The 18,869-nt window shown below is 40.6% G+C and overlaps 2 protein-coding genes across 2 annotated transcripts in view; one reads left to right on the plus strand and one right to left on the minus strand.

Annotated features, from left to right (window-relative positions):
• Positions 1 to 33: 33 nt before the first annotated feature.
• slc16a3b (solute carrier family 16 member 3b) lies at positions 34 to 15,846 on the minus strand. Its single transcript, XM_069664856.1, has 6 exons — positions 15,788 to 15,846; positions 11,236 to 11,490; positions 11,001 to 11,144; positions 8,511 to 9,118; positions 6,316 to 6,496; positions 34 to 3,117 (listed from the first exon to the last, which is right to left on the minus strand). Exons 2-6 carry the CDS (start codon positions 11,456 to 11,458, stop codon positions 2,795 to 2,797), a joined length of 1,479 nt encoding a protein of 492 aa, XP_069520957.1. The 5' UTR covers positions 11,459 to 11,490; positions 15,788 to 15,846; the 3' UTR covers positions 34 to 2,794.
• Positions 15,847 to 17,149: 1,303 nt separating this feature from the next.
• The window catches only part of ccdc57 (coiled-coil domain containing 57), a 31,197-nt gene continuing 29,477 nt past the window's right edge, over positions 17,150 to 18,869 (plus strand). Inside the window, exons 1-2 of the mRNA XM_069664716.1 lie at positions 17,150 to 17,155; positions 17,689 to 17,852. Of these exons, the coding sequence (XP_069520817.1) occupies positions 17,150 to 17,155; positions 17,689 to 17,852 (170 nt within the window). The remainder of the gene's footprint in view (positions 17,156 to 17,688; positions 17,853 to 18,869) is intronic.

The following is an 18,869-nucleotide window of genomic DNA, read 5'->3' on the forward strand; positions in this document are numbered from 1 at the left end:
CGAGGAAGTAATTCACAGAGACAGAAACAAAGATGTCATTTTTCCATTTCTCTCAACAGGAAATATATTTATTTGGGACAAACTGGCATTACATGCCCGTGTTGTGTTGAACATCACTCAGAAAAATAGTATAAGTTAACTTCTTGCTCTCGTGTTGGTCTGTCGAGATCAAACAGACACACAGAAAGCATATTGTACACACAGTAGATCACAGCATCTTGCATCACGTCAACGAATAACAGCAGATTCCAGTGTAACAACGTGAAGCAAACCTTTGCAGAGCGGAAAAGACAACATGAGACATTCAGTACATTCGTCAGCTGAGCAATAATAACAGTTTAGTCCACTTTCCTGTCGACGAATGCAGCAGGCAGCAATAAGATGAATTCACAAACAACAAAACAGACTTCTTTTTAATTGCAGCAATGACTGAACAGCAACAGTACAAAGGAAAAAGATGACTGGATAAGAAATGTGCTGGTGCTCTTTGAAAACTGGGAGAAAAAGTGCTACACACCAGAACACAATCAAGGCATTCAAGTATGAAAATGTAACGACAAGAAAGAATTACTAAAAATCCTTTAATGTAGTAACAAAATAAAATACGAGCTTAATAAAAGTATGTTTTTTAAAAGCCTTGACAAAGACGAACATTGGACGAAACACTTTTTTAATGATTAAGCAACCACAATAAAGGCTTTTTACAGGAGTGTGAAAGTGCATAAGGTCGAAATGAAGAGAATAAAGTCGACTTCTTTATAAAGTCAAAATGTCGTAAAAAGAATGTAGATGTTAATAAAAGTTTAGGATAAAATGAAAGTGTAAGAAATAAAGGTGAAATCTTTATTTGTTCTTCATTCTCGACACTTTGAGGTTATTCTTCAACAATCTTCACTGTCAAAGTACAAAATAATCATTTGTTATTTCTTCCTCATTGTCACATTTTCATATTTGGAGTTCCTGGCTCGTCATTTTGTCTGTAGCTACGGTGTGTGCTTTGGTCGAGTTCCCAAAATATCAAGTAGTTTATTTTTGAATTAAAATGTTCATAAAATATCCATAAATATTTGCAATAAATAAAGAAAAAGAGTGCAACCAATAAAATAAAGTTAAAACAGGAGTGTGAAAAATCATTGCAAGTCTGACAACATACTTTTAAAACAAGGTGCACTTACTCTCACAGTCCTTATTAGTTCATTTGGTTTGCTATGTGGTCTTTATATGACCAAATCATGAACTGCTGGGAGGCTGTTTAAAAAGGAGTTTCCCTCATGTGCCTGCACTGTCAGAACATCTAACTAGACTCCTCACAGTCTTCACCAAACACATCAAGACATGACGACAACTGAGCACGTCGCACACACACATTTGATGGAAAAAGCCTCTGAGGTGTTGTTGGAAGCGCCAGAAATAAAGTGAAGTCGATACATGGATTTGTGTGAATATTTGTAGATTCTGATCAGAGAGAACAGAACCTGTATGATAAAAACAACGCTAAAAGGTACACAAAACTCAAAATCTTTGTTCTAGACAGCAGGACAGAGGAGGTATCTTATCAAGAAAAGCTGGTATTTGTGGCAGTAATGTGGTGCATTTACATGCCAAAAAGAATGCTGCAGCATTTAGAGCGTACCATAACTTGTCAATAAACTCCAGGGAGACAGTAATGTACAGGTTTGATCAACATTTTACGCTATAATCAAAGACTTTGTTAAAGAAGTGGACGCAGCCTCCGTCTCTGGAAAGTGAAGCCAACGCTGTAGTACCTTAAACTTGCTTTCTCTCTAATGGCCAGCAGGGGGCGACAACACTGGTTGCAAAAAGAAGTCAGCCTGTTTAGAAGTCTCATTTATTACCCCTGTAAAAAATGTGTTGAGTTTATGGCTTCAATCACTCGTTTCAAGTCTTTCTCAATACGTAGCCAAAGCCTCTCTATGGGTCATAAAGCCCGCCTCCTCCATGTTAACAGCTGGAACATGAGTCAAACTATAAAATCAAAATACAGGTCAAATAAATTTATCTGAAACATGGTTTTTGTCGTTTAAGTCAGTTCTTATCATGCTGATTTATGTCATAGTGTTCATTTTTCTGACAAATTTACTTTTAATTAGTTATTTGATGCTATAAAAAGGGGGGTGTGGCCTCATGATTGACAGCTCTGTTGACAAATCGGGCTCCTGCAGCGTTCTGTTCCTGAGTCGCAGAGTAGAAGAGGAACGGCGAGAGGAGACGTAACTAACACTATAGTCATTGAACTTTCCATAAGCGTGAATATCTGCTTCAGACCGACACAAGAAGCTGTTCTGCTGTTAAAGAGGCCGGCGTACGGGATAACGACACTCTGATGAGTCAGCTGTTCATTATTTCGGTAGGTACAATTTGTTTACATTTGTTTTTCTCTCGCTAAAACTTGCATCCCAATTGATATAGACGGTATTTGCTAACCCTGGCCTCCTCTCCATCTCCACCTGCTTTGTCCAAATATGGTCACTTCTGGTTCCTAAAAACAAGATGGCGATGGCCAAAATACCAGTCAAGAGGATTTAAAGCAGTAGCACACAGATCAATAGGTGAAGACAAGGTGGCTACGTCCACTTCTTATATGCAGTCTGTGATTATAACCAAATCAGGTGAAACCACCAACCTCTAAACTATGATTTTCATTTAAAGGGCTGTCACCCTACTTTGCCCCCCTCACTGTCTGTGTGGTTCCATCTCTTCACCGCACATCATCCTCAGTACTCTTTGTGTGTGTCCTCTTGGTGCACAGTCTCATCATCTCTATGCTAATTCTTCATATCGACGTGTTTTCCTCTCCAGCCGGCGTCCCATTCTCCCTCACCATCACCACGTCCTCGTCCTCTTTCGCCACACTGACCGTCCCGTTCTCCTTTCCCTTCTGCTCCTCTTCTCCCTCCTCGTCTTCCTCCACCCCAGGGTTCAGTCCATCCCTCTCTGCAGCCGTCACAGCCATCTCCATCTTGGCCTCTGGATCTTCCTGTTTTTTCTTAATGCAGAAGAAGTTACCCAACGCGATGACGAAGGCTGACAGCGTGACCTCGCAGCCCGCCAGCAGGAAGACGTGCATGTACTGATGGGTGGTGTCCAAGAGGCGACCTGGTGACAAGATCAGTATTAGTATGATAGTTACATGTTCTTATCAAGCTGAAACAACTTCACTTAACGGATACTGAGGGAGAACAATGAGAGGATTGAGAGGAAGCTGCAAAATTATTTAAGTGAAAAAACTTTTGATTGCATCCACTCTGGTTTGAAAACAACTTTAAGTTTCAGTTTGTGGCTCGTCTGTGATGATATCATGGTTTTGAATGCTATATACTAATGCTTTAAGTTATTATTTAATTTAATTGATCAGCAACTGAACAGACAATGGGTAGTTAAAACCATATTTCAAAGTAAAACAACACATTTAGTACTGTAAGACAAAAGCTAGCATACAACCACTTTACAGCTAACACTAACGTTACCTAGTGGTACAAAAACAATAGGTATTATGTAACACTATTAAATGGTAATGTTAGCTTGTTTGTCTAATGGCAGAAAATATATAACTTTAGCTTGAAATATGAGTCAAAACTTCTACTTCTGTATCAATAGGAAAGCAGTGAGATGCTAACAATATGTTAAATTCTCGATTGGTTTGCATCATCAAACACAGCAGTACGACATTATAACGGAGTGTGACATCAGAGGAAAATGGCTGCCTCTGAATACAGGTAATACCAATACGTTTTCTATCTACAAAGAATGAATACAAACTGTTATGTCTTTATATTGACATGGGTTGCTGTTATGACAATTTTGGGACAAATTTGTGACACAAAATAGTTTGCAGTTTAAATCAGTTGAATCCAGCTTGGCTCTGCTTAGTTGATAAGATTTAGTGTTTTAATGCTAAAACACTAATTCAGCGCTTCTCAAACTTTTTATTCAACGCGCCCCCTTCTACATCCCGACCAGGTTGATGTATCCCCAACCCCCGACACTTGCAACGCAACATAGCCTAAACGCATTAAATGCATCAAGTTTAATTCTGCACAGCATTGCAATGTTAAACAAAGCAAAACAGCTTCTAGATCATGAATCACTCCACATTCTTTCTGTTCTCTGGTTTCACCTTATTTAAGTTACTGTGCAGAGGTTTGGGGCAATAACTACAAATGTAGTATGGTAATGTAACCGGGTGTTTGTTTACTTTTTATTTATTGGCTTGTTATTTATATACATTTATATCGATAGTGAATTCATATTTTTGGTTACAATAAATAATTATGTAACTAATAACGTTATATATTTGATATATGAACATATTAGTAATATATGTGTATTAAAACTATATATATAGGTAAGTTTAGGTAAATAATTATTGAGATTTATGTATAAGGAAGCTGGAAAATAATTGAAAAATGACTTATGGAGAGGGGGTGGGATTAAATAAGTTTGTACATCTTCTCACTCTCTTTCGGGTGTGTAAACAGAGTCATCAAATATTCGACAATCTGTTACTGCGTTATGCTTCCTATTTGTGTAATTATTGTTTTTTGTATGACCTTCTTTTGTACATGTTCGAATAAATCTAATCCAATCCAATCCACAAATAATCAAGATATTCAAAATATTGAACAGACCACAACAATGGCTCTGATGTTCGAAACTGAAACTACACTGCAACAAACTGACGCACAAGTTGTCACTTTTAAAGATCAAAAAAATAAGAGTGAGGGTGAGGAGAAAGGCACACGCAGATCGGCCCATCATGAGAGAAGATGGGGAACATGCTGTCACATTTTTAGCCGCATTAAAGAAAAATTTAATCAAGTTTAAATTACAAATACCAAACATAACATAGCGGTTATGGACATTAGAACATCAGTAGCCTAATTTGAATCAAACTGTAGTAGAGTAACACACGATCCACCAAGTAAAGAAAAATTAGATCGACACATGCACAGGCTCAGAAACAGATCACATGGACAAAAAAGCGGCTCCGTCTGAGGATTTCCAAGTGAAAATTCCCACTTTGTGAAATAAATACACCATTACAACAACATTTCCTCACGTGCACCCCCTAGAGGTAGCTTGTGCACCCCAAATGAATCCCTGCACTAATTCATCTTCCATCTGCCAGAATAAATTCAAATGTCAGTGGATTTGTGGGTTCTGTAAGGCCAGTTTAGAGCTGCCCACAAACAAAACTGTACAGTTAGAGAGACTTTCATTAACATGTGTCATTCCAGATACAGACCACCGACTCTAGGACATTGTGTAACCAGTGTTGTAGCACTTAAGTCCAGGACTGGGACTCAGGACTGGTGTCCTGTTTTTCAGGACTCGTGACTCGGACTTGAGCATTGAGTGCATTCAGACTCAGTAGATGGAAAGGAGGAGTCTGACTTATTTATTGATAAGGACTGTTGTATTGTTTTTGTTTTTCTATAAGGCCCTCATAATTTATAAAGTTTCAAGCAAGGGCGTTCACTTGCCGTCTTGTTCAGCAACAGTTCATGCCAGAAGCCTAAAGAGGCGCCATGAATCATGTGTTTTGCTTTCAAAGGTTTTACAGCAAATGTAAGAAAGAGCCGTGCAACATGTAAAAGAACCGTGGAGGAGAAGACGGGGACAACCTCAAACTCTCTTGAGTGAAGGACTGAAGCTGCTCTTAGAGCTCGGCTCAGACTCAAGCTCGAGGACTCGGACTTGGACTCATGTAAAGGGGCTGGACCATAGACTGTATCTTCTTTGGTGACTCGGTTAGCAAAGCATTCTGGGAGTTTTTTATCTACCTCTGTGTTTGGTTTCTGCTTCACAAGGCTGGATGACCACTTAACCATTTATCCTGTTAAGACATGAGACACCCTACGATCCGCAGGAGTGCGCAAAGAGGAGGTGTAGGGCAAAGTGGGGGATTTGGGATGCAGTCAAAGCTTACGTGACTTAAAGGGATCTACAAAAGAGTCATATGGGGCCTCCTCATGGCTTTAATGATAAGACTATTACCCTGAACAACAGTTCAAATCCAGCCATGAACTTTTGGCTGAATTAATATCTGTTTGTGTGTGTCATCCCTTCACTGTCTAACCATGACAGGGTAACAACATAATAACAATGTGTCTTCTAATCTCTCTTTCGTTCTCTGTTGTCTCTAAATATAAAACCTGACTTCCAGCACCTGCCTGTTTTTACTCCAGTGATGAAGCATTAAATCAAAGTAGTATGAAATTCCAGTTTGTAGATGGGGATAGAAGGCGGAAGAGGTAGAGTTGTACTGTGCATTCAGTCCTTTCATGCTCTCACCTGCTCCAGGAGGTCCCACTAGTACAGCGATAGCTTCCATCAGCAGCACCAGGCCGATAGCGCTGGAGAACTTCTCCGTCCCTACGATGGCCATGAGCACCTCGAACTGCAGCGCTCCCACCATGCCGTACGACATGCCGAAGAAGATACAGAAGATCACCAGACCTGTGTAGTCACTCGCCTGCAAGGAGAGGAAGGAGATGTCTGAACACGAGAGCAGGTTTGTACACTGTAAACCCGGATTTGAGTTATAATTAAACTTTTGAGTTGACTTTAATCATTTTGTTATGTTTTGTAAATTAGTTAGTTACTATTCAGCTCAAATGTACACTTTATTAATCATATTAGGAGAGATAACTTAGCATGTTAAGTTTCTGTAGGAGAGGCGAGAGGCTCAATCGTACTTCTGCCTAGCAACAGGTCTTAGCCAATGACTGTGGTCCTAGGGCTGTGCAGAGTGCAGAGTTTGTTCCAGAGGCCCATTATGCTTCGTGTCCCATCATGCTTTGTGATGGACTGGATTTCTAGTTTGTCTAGCTGTTGTATGTGTTTTGAACATGTTAATGTTGTAAACATGTACTTATTATTTTGTCAGTAGTGTGTGCATGCAGAATACATTGTTTTATAATATTTAATGCCAGTTTATTTTAGACTTTGTTTGCACAATGACCGAGGGGAACATTGCTTTTATTAGACTACCTGTACTTTACAGGGCTTAAGTGGTAGAGTCACACGGAGTGCCATATGGCGATGGTATGAAATATTAGCTGTGCCATTATTGTCACCCTTTTTGAGTATACAGCTTTGTTACAGTGAGACTTTAGAGTGCGGTAAATTATCTTACCGTCTCTCTTTATGATGTAGAATGTATTTGTTATATTAACAGTGAAATCAAAATAAAATTACATCCCAAGAAAAGACAATGCTAATGTTAACAAAGTTATTTTATGTAGTTTAATGTTTATATTAAGTGAACTAATGATTCTGAGAAAAGACTATTACTGTAAGCTTGTTTTGTTGCTGCAGCTAATTAAGGTTCTTTGTTTCTGTAACAAATTGTCATTCGTTTTATCGTGTGTAAAAAGTAAAACGGTTTAAGGCAACGGGTTTCCACGCAAATTTATATTAAAGTCAACTAGCTCGGGCTACGAGTGTAGAGGATGTACAGGTGATGAAACATGGACGAACGCAAAGTAACCTAACCTGACAATCAGACTAATTTACAGAATTAAAATGTTAAAAGTTCTTAAAATCTTGCTCCTTTTTTTAATTTTTTTTTTTAACATAAACTGGTGTGTGAATGAGTGATAGGTACAAAAAGCATGGGATTGCTCCGGTATATTGCTTCAGCCTGCAGCCGTGAAACAGGCTGAAATGGCTGCAACATACTTCCTGCAGGAAAATGCACCTGATAAAAGTACATCCAAACAAAGTTCTTGTTTTTTCCACTGACAGGCTCATCTTGTTATTTTAAGTGTCTGACACGATTACAGAAAGGTTCCATACAGAGATAGACCTTTTTGTTAAAGAGCAAGATGTTTATTTTTAAGCAGAAACAGCCGTTAAATCGCTCTCTTCAAAGCCACCAAACTCTGTTGACAAAAACAGCAATTCTACCTTGAAGAACATCGCTGGTCTGCCGCTGCGTTGATGGCTTGGGTTTTAATTTGTCTTTGTCTGACTTCGGTGTTTAAAATGGTTAGCACAGAATGTATGTGTAACACACAGTGACAGACCAGCAGCTCCCGTGTTTGTGTCAATGGACTCTGGTGGCTTTGAAGAGAGCAACATCGGTTGTTTCTGGTTTTGTTACCTTTCTAAAAAAGTCTATCTCTGGAGGGATCCTCTCCAAAGATAGTTATGTCGTCAGACACTTGAAGATACATTTTTAGCCTGTCAGGGGCTAAAACAAGCTCTTTAATGGACATACTTCATCCATCCATCCTTTATCTATACCGCTTAAACAACTTTTCACGCTTACATTCACACCTACGAGCAACTTTAGAGTCACCAATGAACCTAATGAGCATGTCTTTGGACGGAGTACCCAGAGGGAACCCACGCATGCACGGGGAGAACATGCAAACTCCACACAGGAAAGGCCACTACGTCTGAACCGGGATTCAAACTAGGAAATGGACATACAAATTCTCTACAGAGTTGTTTGTCTGTGCTGTGATCGTCCTAAGTATTACCTGTGATCCTATGAGGTCGGTGCATCCGTTGAAGATGATAGCAAAGCTGAACAGGTAGACACATCTGGGCCGAACCCACTTCAAGCCTGCTATGAGTCCACACGTGGGCCGAGCAAACATGTCAACAAATCCCAGGATGGTGAGCAGCAACGCAGACTTTGTGTCCTCATTGCCGAGTCCTTTGGCGTAGTTCACCACAAACACGGGCGGCACAAACAAGCCCAGAACCATGATGGATGCGGCGACAGTATAGATGACGAACCCTCTGTCCTTGAACACGCTGAAATCCAACAGCTTCTTCTTCTGCGGGGGCTTCTTCTCCTCTACAGCTTTTTGGTTGCACATCTCCAGCTCCTGTGGCTTCTTCGGGGGCAACAAGGGCCTCATGAGGGCAGCACAGGCACAGCAGTTGAGCAGCATCCCGCCCAGTATGAGGAAGCCCCCCCTCCAGCCGTAATGATACTGGAGAACCTGTCCCAGGGGGGAGAGGCAGCATAGTGCCACAGGGCTGCCGGCTGCAGCCAGGCCGTTGGCTAGAGGTCGTTTCTCACTGAAGTAACGATTCAGCATGATCAGAGACGGCTGGAAGTTCAAAGCCAGACCCAGACCTGAGGAGAGACAGACAAAAATATTTCACCTTTCAAAACACTGCGTTATAAAGTCCTCTTTTATCGTCAATCAAGTTTGCTGTTGTTTTATATTAAAAGGTTCATAAAATAAGACTTTATTTGTGTTAAACTTTGGCTGATAGGGAGCTGTACCTCCAAATTCTGTTAAATCAAACAGTGTTACTATTTTACTTTAAAATAACAGATAAAAAAAATTTGAATGGGAGAAAAACAGCGAGAATGGGGCTTCTTCCGTAACCTCTCGGTGACCTGAATGCCTGCACTTTGTAACTTGGTTTGAGCGAGTGTGAAGACTGGCGTGTCTTTCAGGCAGAAAGCCTTGAATGCAAACTTCTCCTGTTACCAGTTTTTGCTCATTATCTCAGTGCAGACATCATGGCAGAGGTAGAGAGACCGAAAAGGATGTTGACAAAGTAGATGAAAGAGACACTGACCTAACGGGGGTACTGTATGTCTTGGACTGCCTTTGATTCCTTGGCAAAGGGGTGAACAGCTCTGAAACTGTTGGGGCACCAAATTAATTGTACAAATATAGCCTGTTTGTAGCCTGCGTTGTTGAAGCCTGCGTAGACCACGAAGGCCGAACTGAAATAAGACGTCTTATCTGCTCTAAGGAAGATTTCCTGTTTGCGTTACCATCTGTTACCAGCGCCGCTCCTGTCACCCAGCAACAGGTGCTGGCTAACTAGCTAACATAGCTAGAATCACGTAACTTAACCTATAAGCTGTGTCCCAATTCAGGGGCTGCATCTTTCGAAGGCCAGAATTTAAGGCTGATAGCGTCATAGCAGCGCGTCGAAGGCTGTCCCATTTTGAAGCGTCCTCCTTGTCCTCGGGACCACCAAGGATCCGTCGGGTGCATCCTTCGTGACCCAGCGTATCCTGAGATTTATTGCACGCTAATTCAAACGAGGTGGCGGACTCTTAAACGCCCGAGGAAAACACTTTATGCACCCGATGGGTCCTTCGCGGCCCCGGGAAAAAGAGGACGCATATGTCGGCTACATCTGAAGGAGCCTTTGAAACGGGACTGCCTTTGACATGACGCTGTGATGAAAGTGGTCTTTAAATACGTCCTTCAAAGGCTGCAGCCTCTGAATTGGGACACAGCTTGTAAGAAGAGTACGTAGCCTTTAGGTCTGAAAAGTTGAGCCAATGCAGAGGCGTCTTCTTTCTAATGGCCTGCAGGGGGCGACTGCACTGGTTGCAAAAAGAGGTCCTTTAATAAAGAAGTCTATGAACAATAAGTTTCTGACCTTATGTTCCTAATGAGATTATGGTATCAATCTCCTTTAAGTCTTCTAAAAAGAAAGTTGCTATAGTGTAGAATTACATCACAATATGAAGTGTTTGTTTATGCCACTTGTACCTTGAGAAGAACTACTCTTTCTGGGCTGAGGTCCTTCCCCCTTTAGTACTCTGCAGCACCATGTTAACAGGATATAAAGTTTATATCTCTTTATGTGAATTTGAGTCTTGAGGTGTATACATCATAGCTGCATGGTGTGGACCATGCATTTCCATTGACATCGATTTATTTTGTGTTGCTCACCTCAACTCTCGTTTCAGATCCTCCACTTCCTGCTCTCATGTGTTTCCTGCCTGTTCCCCGCCCTGATACATGACAGCTGCGTCTCACTGTCCTCCCCTCTCCCCTTCCTTCTGTGCCAGTTTGTCTTTGTCCCCAGTGTCAAGAGTTCAAGCCTCAGTTTCTCGTGTATGACTTTTTGGATATTGATCTTTACTGTGTTTTGTGGACTATGACTTTTTCTGTTCCCTTTTTGATGCATGTTAATTATTTCTTTGTCCTTGTGTATGTCTATTTTTCCAGAGTGTGTCAGCATGTGTGTCGAGACTCTACCTGTAATCACTCCCGTGCAGAGGTAGATGTGAATGATGCTGGTGGAAAAAGAGGCCAGAGTCATTCCCAGGGAGGCAAAGAGCCCTCCGACCATCATCACGGGCCGACAGCCGTACCTGTTCACCAACACGCTGCACAGAGGGCCTGAGAAAACACAGGAAGTAAACAAATGTAACTGTGTGAATTTTAAAGGTAACATTTAATTAGTGAACGTGTGTGTGTTATTCTTGTCTACCTGTGCCGTACAGCATGGCGAGCACTATGGATGAGATCCAGGCGGTGTCGCTGTATCCCACATCAAACTCATGGATGAGCTCCTTAAAGAAGACGCTGACGGCCTTGGGGAAAGCGTAGGAGAAACCGGTGATGACGAAGCAGCCGACCAACACCGCCCAACCCCAGCCGCCGTCTGGGGCCTTCACCCCAGGAGGCGCGTCGTCCACCACTGCTCCTCCCATGATGCTCTCTGCTGCTGTGCTGAGGTCAGTGACTATAAACACAGTGGGAAAACACAGACTGCCTTTAACCTGTGATGTCACTCTGGCTCGTATGGTCTATGTTCATTATTTAAACTTATTTTATAGTCATGTCTAAGGGCACAATCCAGGGTCTTAATAATGTACAGTTTAAAAATCATTGTGGTCAAACATAAGGCCCAAAACCATGAGTGTTTGTGTGTACACTCGAGTGTACATTAACCAGTGCATGACTGTGTGTGTGTTAATTATTGGTCATCCAGCTTCTGTATGATAGTAAAACAAGGTACATCCTTATGCAGATGACACACAACTCTGCATAACAGTGTCACCAAATGGTAAATGGACTGTACTTCTCTAGTCTTCCGACCACTCAAAGCTGCATTTACACTACATGTCACATTCACCCATTCACACACACATTCACACACTGATGGCAAAGGCGTAAGTGCCAATCTCCAATCAGATCTATGCCCATTCAGATCTATGCCCATTCACAGCAATTAGGGTTTCAGTGTCTTGCCCAAAGACACTTCGACATGTGACTGTAGCAGTCAGGCATCAAACCCCCAACCTTCCGATTGAAAATGACAGACTCCACCACTGAGCCACAGCCGCCCCGGTTGATTAGGGGCTTGAACAAAAGCTTTTTACACTGCTGCAGCCTTTGCAATTTAGCATTGGACCAAGCAACGCCGGCATAAAGCCGCCCCAGGTTGTGTTTTTACATTGCAGAAGCAAAACGTGCATGAGGTGTAAACAAACAGCGCTTGCTTCACAAACACACATGGTGCTGTTCCACCCTGCAGGCTCCGCGGTTTACACTGACACTGTTTCACCTCTGTTATTTCCTCCGATGCTGTCTCAGAGACAGAGCGACTTTGCCCCACCATTCTGCCTCTGTGCGTTTTACATAAAAGAAACGCAACAGCTGAGCTGGCAGTGTATAAGGGGCTATAGTGGATGAAGAAGTAAGTGCACACATTGAATCTATGACACTAAAATGAACAAAATCAAGCCACAAATGTTGGTGAAGTTTTGGATTTTGACCTCAAATTGACCCGTGACACAAAGACAATTATAAAATCCATTTAGTACCAAGTTATAAACAAACAACAAAAGAAGGATTTCTGTCCCAACAAGGAATGTGTTCAGGCCTTTATTTTGGCAGGCGAGACAATTGAACCGGACAGCTGCTGCTGCCAGAGTCCTCTCCAACACCCGGAGAGGAGCGCTTTGTACCTGTACTTAAATCACTGCACGGACATCCTGTGTGTCAGAGAATAGATGTTAAAATCCAATTACTCGACTACAGAGAACTAATTGATCCTGGGCCTAAATACATCCCACATCATTGTTTACTGCAGCCACCCAAAAGATTTGGGCCTATCTTTAAATCAGACTATTGTTTACATCAGTTTGTTTTTTATAATACATTTTAATGCAATTTAGTTTTTTTGTCTTTTTAATATATATATATTCTAAATGCAATTTTGCAATCTTTCAATAATTGCGTGTCGTTAATGTATCTGTGCCCCTGCCTGTCTGAAATGTAATTTACAGACGATCTCTTCTATTTGCAGACTGTGCGTTGAGAGCTTGTGTGTGTTGTGTTGGTTGTGGTGAAGGGTGTAAATATGGGAACACGGTATCTTGCTGTGGGGTGATTTACTGTTGACAGCCTGTCAGGACCTATAAAGCTTCCTCCTCGCCTGGGAGACGTATAAATTCACATCCTTTCATTTCCTACACGGCCTTTTATTGCAGCTGTGTTCACTCACGTATGATAATCCATTTGTCTCATGTACGTGCTGCAGCTCAGCGTCGTCTGTGTGCAGTGTAATGAAGCTTGATTCTCGTATGTAACTTTTTTTCTTATCTAATAAAATGAATTATTATGATTTCTTAAGTCAGGCTGGAAACACGATGGTGTCATATCTCTCATGATTGACATCTGGATGCAGTTCCTTGTTTGGTATTGTGTCCCATGAGGTTGATGAGGACCTCGTTCTTGTTCCCCTGCCTGTTGACCTGTGTTTAGCTTGCTGCCTGTTTCTAACCTGTCTACCTGCCCTCTGTAATAGTTCACCTGTTCAGTGCCATGTGCAGTATCAGGAGCAATATAATCTTTTTCTTAATACTTCATAATCTTGTGCTCTAGAAGTGTTCACTACATTATAACTGTCAAAACAACTGTCAATTTAACTGCCACCATTAGTTAGTCTTGACTGTAAATAAACATTGTTTATTTTTTTCAAACTTTATTGATCCCTGAGGGGAAGTAAAGTTATTTCAGTCTGTTATTATTCGAAGCATGCTACACACACATAGGCCCGAAATACACACATGCACAAACAGGACCCTGTGGACGTGCATTAATGAAGAGATGTCAGAGTGAGGGGGCTGCACATGGACATGCGCTCCAGACCTCGTTCAAGGGCACCTTGACTGTGCCCAGGAAAGGAACTGGCACCTCTCCAGCTACCAGTCCACACTGGGATTTTAACCGGCAACCTTCTGGTTTCCAAGCCACGTGCCTACAGACTGAGAAACTCCTACCCCAAGCTACTTCTACCCCGTGGATTAAGCACTGATTTTGCACCAATACAACAAGTTCTCAGAAAGTTGTTTTACTATTCTTGACCTTATGTGGAGCTGTGATGCTCTGCTACGTGTGCTGCAGACAGCGCTGAGAGTATTGAAAACTACGGAGTCACAGCAATCTGCTGGACAAACGATGGGACGACAAACAATTCTAAATCACTCCACGCTTTGTTTTCTGCTAAATATGTTCTGTAAAAATGTTTTCATACTGGAGCATGTTGGGCAAAATAAAGGATTATGATTATGAAGGCTTTCTTTTAACTCCTCTATGACTGTGAACAAAATGTCTTTGGTTTTACATTTCAGAACATCATCTTGGGCAGTGGGACACACACATTTTCTGACATTTTAAAGACCAACAACTAATGGATCTATTGAGAAAATAATCTACAAATTGATTGACAACCAAATGTTGCAGGTAGGGTGAGACAATGGACTATTTTGGGTATAATTGTGGTCAGGTTTCTTTGAACACTATGTACTTTTGACCCTTGTATATAGGTATTAACTTTAGTTTTACTTCCTCTTTCTCTGTCTCTCTACATCAACTGCCTCACCTTAATTCCTCATTTTCCTGTTCTGATGCCAAAACAAATTCTGGATCTGTTAAACATGTATTTGATGAATAAAGTCTGTCATTGTTGGAAACCCATCCCAGAGGATGCTTTTAATTTGATACAGCAAAATGTATAAACAGTATGCCAAGTAATGTTCCTAAAACTGCTCTTTCAAAATATCCTCAAACAAACAGCGTCTAGTTTTTACAGTTTTGGCTTTTTTTCTGGCTCCATGCTGAGAGATATTTGTGAGGATATCGTTTAGTTGAGCAAACTTGTGAGGTTTAGCGAAAAGTAGACACGGTGATGTTGAGTCCTGACACCGTCAGCAGCCTCGTGGATGCAGCCGAGCGCACGTAGACAGTGTGACTTTTTCCTGCGTCACATCCTACAACAGTAAGTCTAAACTTTCAGCGCTTTTGCATCATGGTCAAACCTCATCATCACCCCCTCAATCAGGAAACGACGCAGCGCTCTGAGCTCACTGTGTTAAATAACATCCGATAACTTTTCTTACATCACACTCTGGTCTCAGTTTATTTCCTTCTTGATACGTTTAATTATGACAAAATACTTTCAGTGTGTATTTTATACTTTGTCTGGTGTTGAAGTCACTTGCACGTTAATACATTTCGCCTTAAATAGGAAACATAGACCTTCCATTTTATTACGCAGCATTTACATCAGCCGGAGTCATTGTTTAACCTACGTGAGTCAATTTGCCGGGTTTAATTTCCTTTTTAGATAACACAGCCTACAGCTACTTTCAGCATTGAGATGAGGATAACGGCGCGTGCGGACAAACCGGGTTGCCTACGTGAGGAACGAGGCGTGGGTCTTTAATGTGCATCACGGCACATCTGATCCCGGATCTGACCAGTCCAGGACAGACAGGCGAAACAAGCAATCGTAACATTATATAAAGACTTACACTATACAGAGGCTAAGCATGTCTAACACTATCCTAATAATGACATTTAATACATCATTACACTCTTTATTCATCTTTTTTAGCCTCGTTCATTCAGCCCACCTGTTACTGTCATCTGTAGGATACAACGAGCTAAATACAAAAGACATCCTTCTAACATCAGTTAGCCACAAACCATTATTTAAATCAGAAGAAAAATATATCATAAACTCACGTTACCTGCTCAGATGATGTCTCTCTCCTCAGGAGCGCTTCTTCACAAACCGCGTGTGCGCGCCTCAGTCTCTGTCTTTATCAGACGGCGGCGCGCGCACAGGAAACCACGCCCCTCTGCCACTGTAAACGCCTGTCAAACTTACCGGCACACCGGCATTTTATTTAATTATTAAGCAACAAAAGATCCAAAGCTGCGTGAATACTTACAACATTTTTGAAATAACTGAAATGATGTCAAACGACTAATTCAGGAAGTTTAGGTGACATCAGTGCCAATATCTTTTGTCTGTTCTTTTTGTATTATCATGATTTTTATAAGCTATATTGTCAACAATCCATACAAATCGAAATTGTTTAAAACAAAACAGGAAGGAAAATATAATCTCATCTCTATTTTGATTTTTTCTAATGTGTGGTTTACAACTTTTTATTATAACTTATGTAACCCTTATCATAAATAATGAATGTTTGTTATTTCCAAATATGTATTTGAAACATTCAATGGATGCCAAAATATTCCTAATGTGATAAACTAACCTCGACACGAGGTCACTCACAATTAAACTGTGATCCTGGATCAAATACAACAAGGACGACAGAGTTGAACAACTTCATTTTTTAATGTCAGTGCAGTAGTAGGAACAGGAACCATTGTCTCTGTCACTGAAGCTGGGGAACAATATGGCTGACGGACGGTTGTCACGGAAACCGTTTGCCTCTAAAAGGAATCAGTCAAGTTTTAATTAACGTCATATTTAGCTCATTTAAGGATATTTTCTAGATAAAAGTAAACTTGTTGTGTTTTTAATCGCTTCACTTCGTGTTGACCGTGAAGTATGAAGACTGATGAGGCCACACGGTGCTAACTCTGCCGAAACCCGCCGAGTGAGACCGAAATCAGTTCCTGGATGATGGTAGGTCAGACTAACTGTCACCTAATAGCTTGTTTATCCCGTCTGTGTATGTTTCTATCAATGTAGGAATCATATTCACCAGTTTTCCCTCGGACTCCCGCAGTTCCAACAAGAACTGGCTATTTTGTATTGTGTTTTATTGTGTTATATGGTATGAACTAGTTAACGTTTTCTAGAAACTGAACATTTATTCCAGACTCAACTGCCCCTTCATCAGCCAGCCTGCCCCCATCAGTTTGACACAGTTTATTGACCGATATTTAAAACGTTTGATTTAAGTTTGTTTGCTCCTTACAAAGGCTGTGTTACATTCCTACTGTCATTTGCCAATACGCTCAGATTCAGCATCCCTCATTATGAAGTTAACCCACAAACTCTTCCCCCTCTAAATTATTTTTTCTTATACCTGACATGTATGCTGAAATTTCAACTTTATTCTAAGACAATGTTAATGCCGGTACATATGATGAAAGTTTGACTTCATTCACCACATTATTTTTACGCTCGAAATGCAAAATAAAGTTAGAAAAACTTCCTCCTCTCATTGAATTTCTTAAGCCTGGCTCTCATATTCTTCTGTAGATTCCTTCAACTTTAACTTTATTATTATCCAGATAGAAATTTGATCTGCAGCAGGAATCAAGACACAAAAGATACATAAAGGACAAGATCAAAAATATAACAGAAATCCACAGCTCAAGTGAAAACAAAGATACTCCTACCACACTGAACCAGAGACTGAAACAGTTTGAAAGCAGCACAGTAACGTGTATTCGTCAAGTCAAATAAAGTGCTGTGCAGTGGCAATAGCTAAAATAAATAGTAATGAATAATCAAGGTAAGATAAATTAATGAATTAATTAATGAAAATGCACAGAAAAATAATATCCTACGTAATGTGTAGCACAGGAACAATGGCAGCACTATAACAGGATGTAAGTTAGCTATTAGCATGAATACTGTAATAATGACCTATATCATGGTCCCTAGGTGTATCCCTGTTCCAGCATGCAGTCGGATGCGGACAGTGAACTGGGAGACCTGGAGGCCCAGCTGATCAGTAAAGAGAAGGAGTGGAAGGAGCTCCAGGCTGCGAGGGTTCATCAGCTGGAGAGTTCCCTGAGTAAGACCCAGGGGGAGTGCTCCTCGCTCAGGTACCCCGTCTACGTCCACCTCATACTAAAACAACTGTGATTTAAACCTCAACTGTGCACCTCATACATGAACATGTGTAGCTGCTAGGTTTCATGTCAGTTTTCAACACAATTATTTTCATATTATTTTATATTTATGTGTCTTTTTTTCTATTAAAGGAATCAGCCTTAAAAAAGAACAAGGAAACACCTTGAAATTCGACTTTTACAACCCAAATTTATAGTATTTACCTGTTGTTTACAATGATACAAAACAGAGAGACAGAAAACCTTCATTTAAAAAAGAAAGCCTTGATTTTTTTCAGAATAATAATAATAATAATACTCATAATCATAATTATACTCATAATAAATAATTTATTTATAGAGCATTTTTCAAAATCCACCTTACAAAGTGCTTCACTAAGGCAGCAAACAACAAGTGTTAAAATAAAAATAATAAAATCTGGTGTTAGCAGAAACTAAGAACATTTTTAAAACACATACAAGGCAGTTAAAAATTAAAGTAATTAAATACTACAACAATTATTAAATATATAATACATTTCTGCCACATAATCAACCAGTGAGCCCCAGTCTGCCGTCTAACATGTCTTCATTATGGTCCTTTTTATTATAATATACAACATATAATTCTGTATGTGTGTATGGTTTATGTCTGTAGAGCCAGAGACTGTTTACTGTCTTAAGGCAAATTGTGTTTTTTAAAAATAATTTCCTCCCCTGCTTCAGTGTGGAAAAGTTGAGTAATCCTTTATATCATGACACCAGTTGAACATTTGAACTCTTAGAGTGTTGAGCCAAGTTACCAGAAAACACGTTCCTCAGCAGCCTGTGATGGAGTCCGTCCATGCAGACAGCTTTTGGTTTTATTTGCACAGGTTTTGTAATGTGTATCAGCGTTATCTGCCTCCATCTGATACAATGGATGTGTGTGGATTGTCAATAGTAACCAGGACATTGTATTTGGAAAGACACATTGCTTTTGCATGCTGTTGAAATGTTTCAATGTCATTT

The sequence above is a fragment of the Semicossyphus pulcher genome, unplaced genomic scaffold (genome assembly GCF_022749685.1).
Source record: "Semicossyphus pulcher isolate SPU_LCO1_2020_fin unplaced genomic scaffold, fSemPul1.0.p SCAF_16, whole genome shotgun sequence".
Classification (NCBI taxonomy): domain Eukaryota; kingdom Metazoa; phylum Chordata; class Actinopteri; order Labriformes; family Labridae; genus Semicossyphus; species Semicossyphus pulcher.

Coding starts and splice junctions, on each gene's coding strand:
- slc16a3b (XM_069664856.1), bottom strand. CDS start 11,458: ATGGGAGGAGCAGTGGTGGACGACGCGCCTCCTGGGGTGAAGGCCCCA. Junction 11,145..11,235: donor CGCCATGCTGTACGGCACAG/GTAGACAAGAAT, acceptor GTGTTTTCTCAG/GCCCTCTGTGCAGCGTGTTG. Junction 6,497..8,510: donor CCGACCTCATAGGATCACAG/GTAATACTTAGG, acceptor CTCTCCTTGCAG/GCGAGTGACTACACAGGTCT.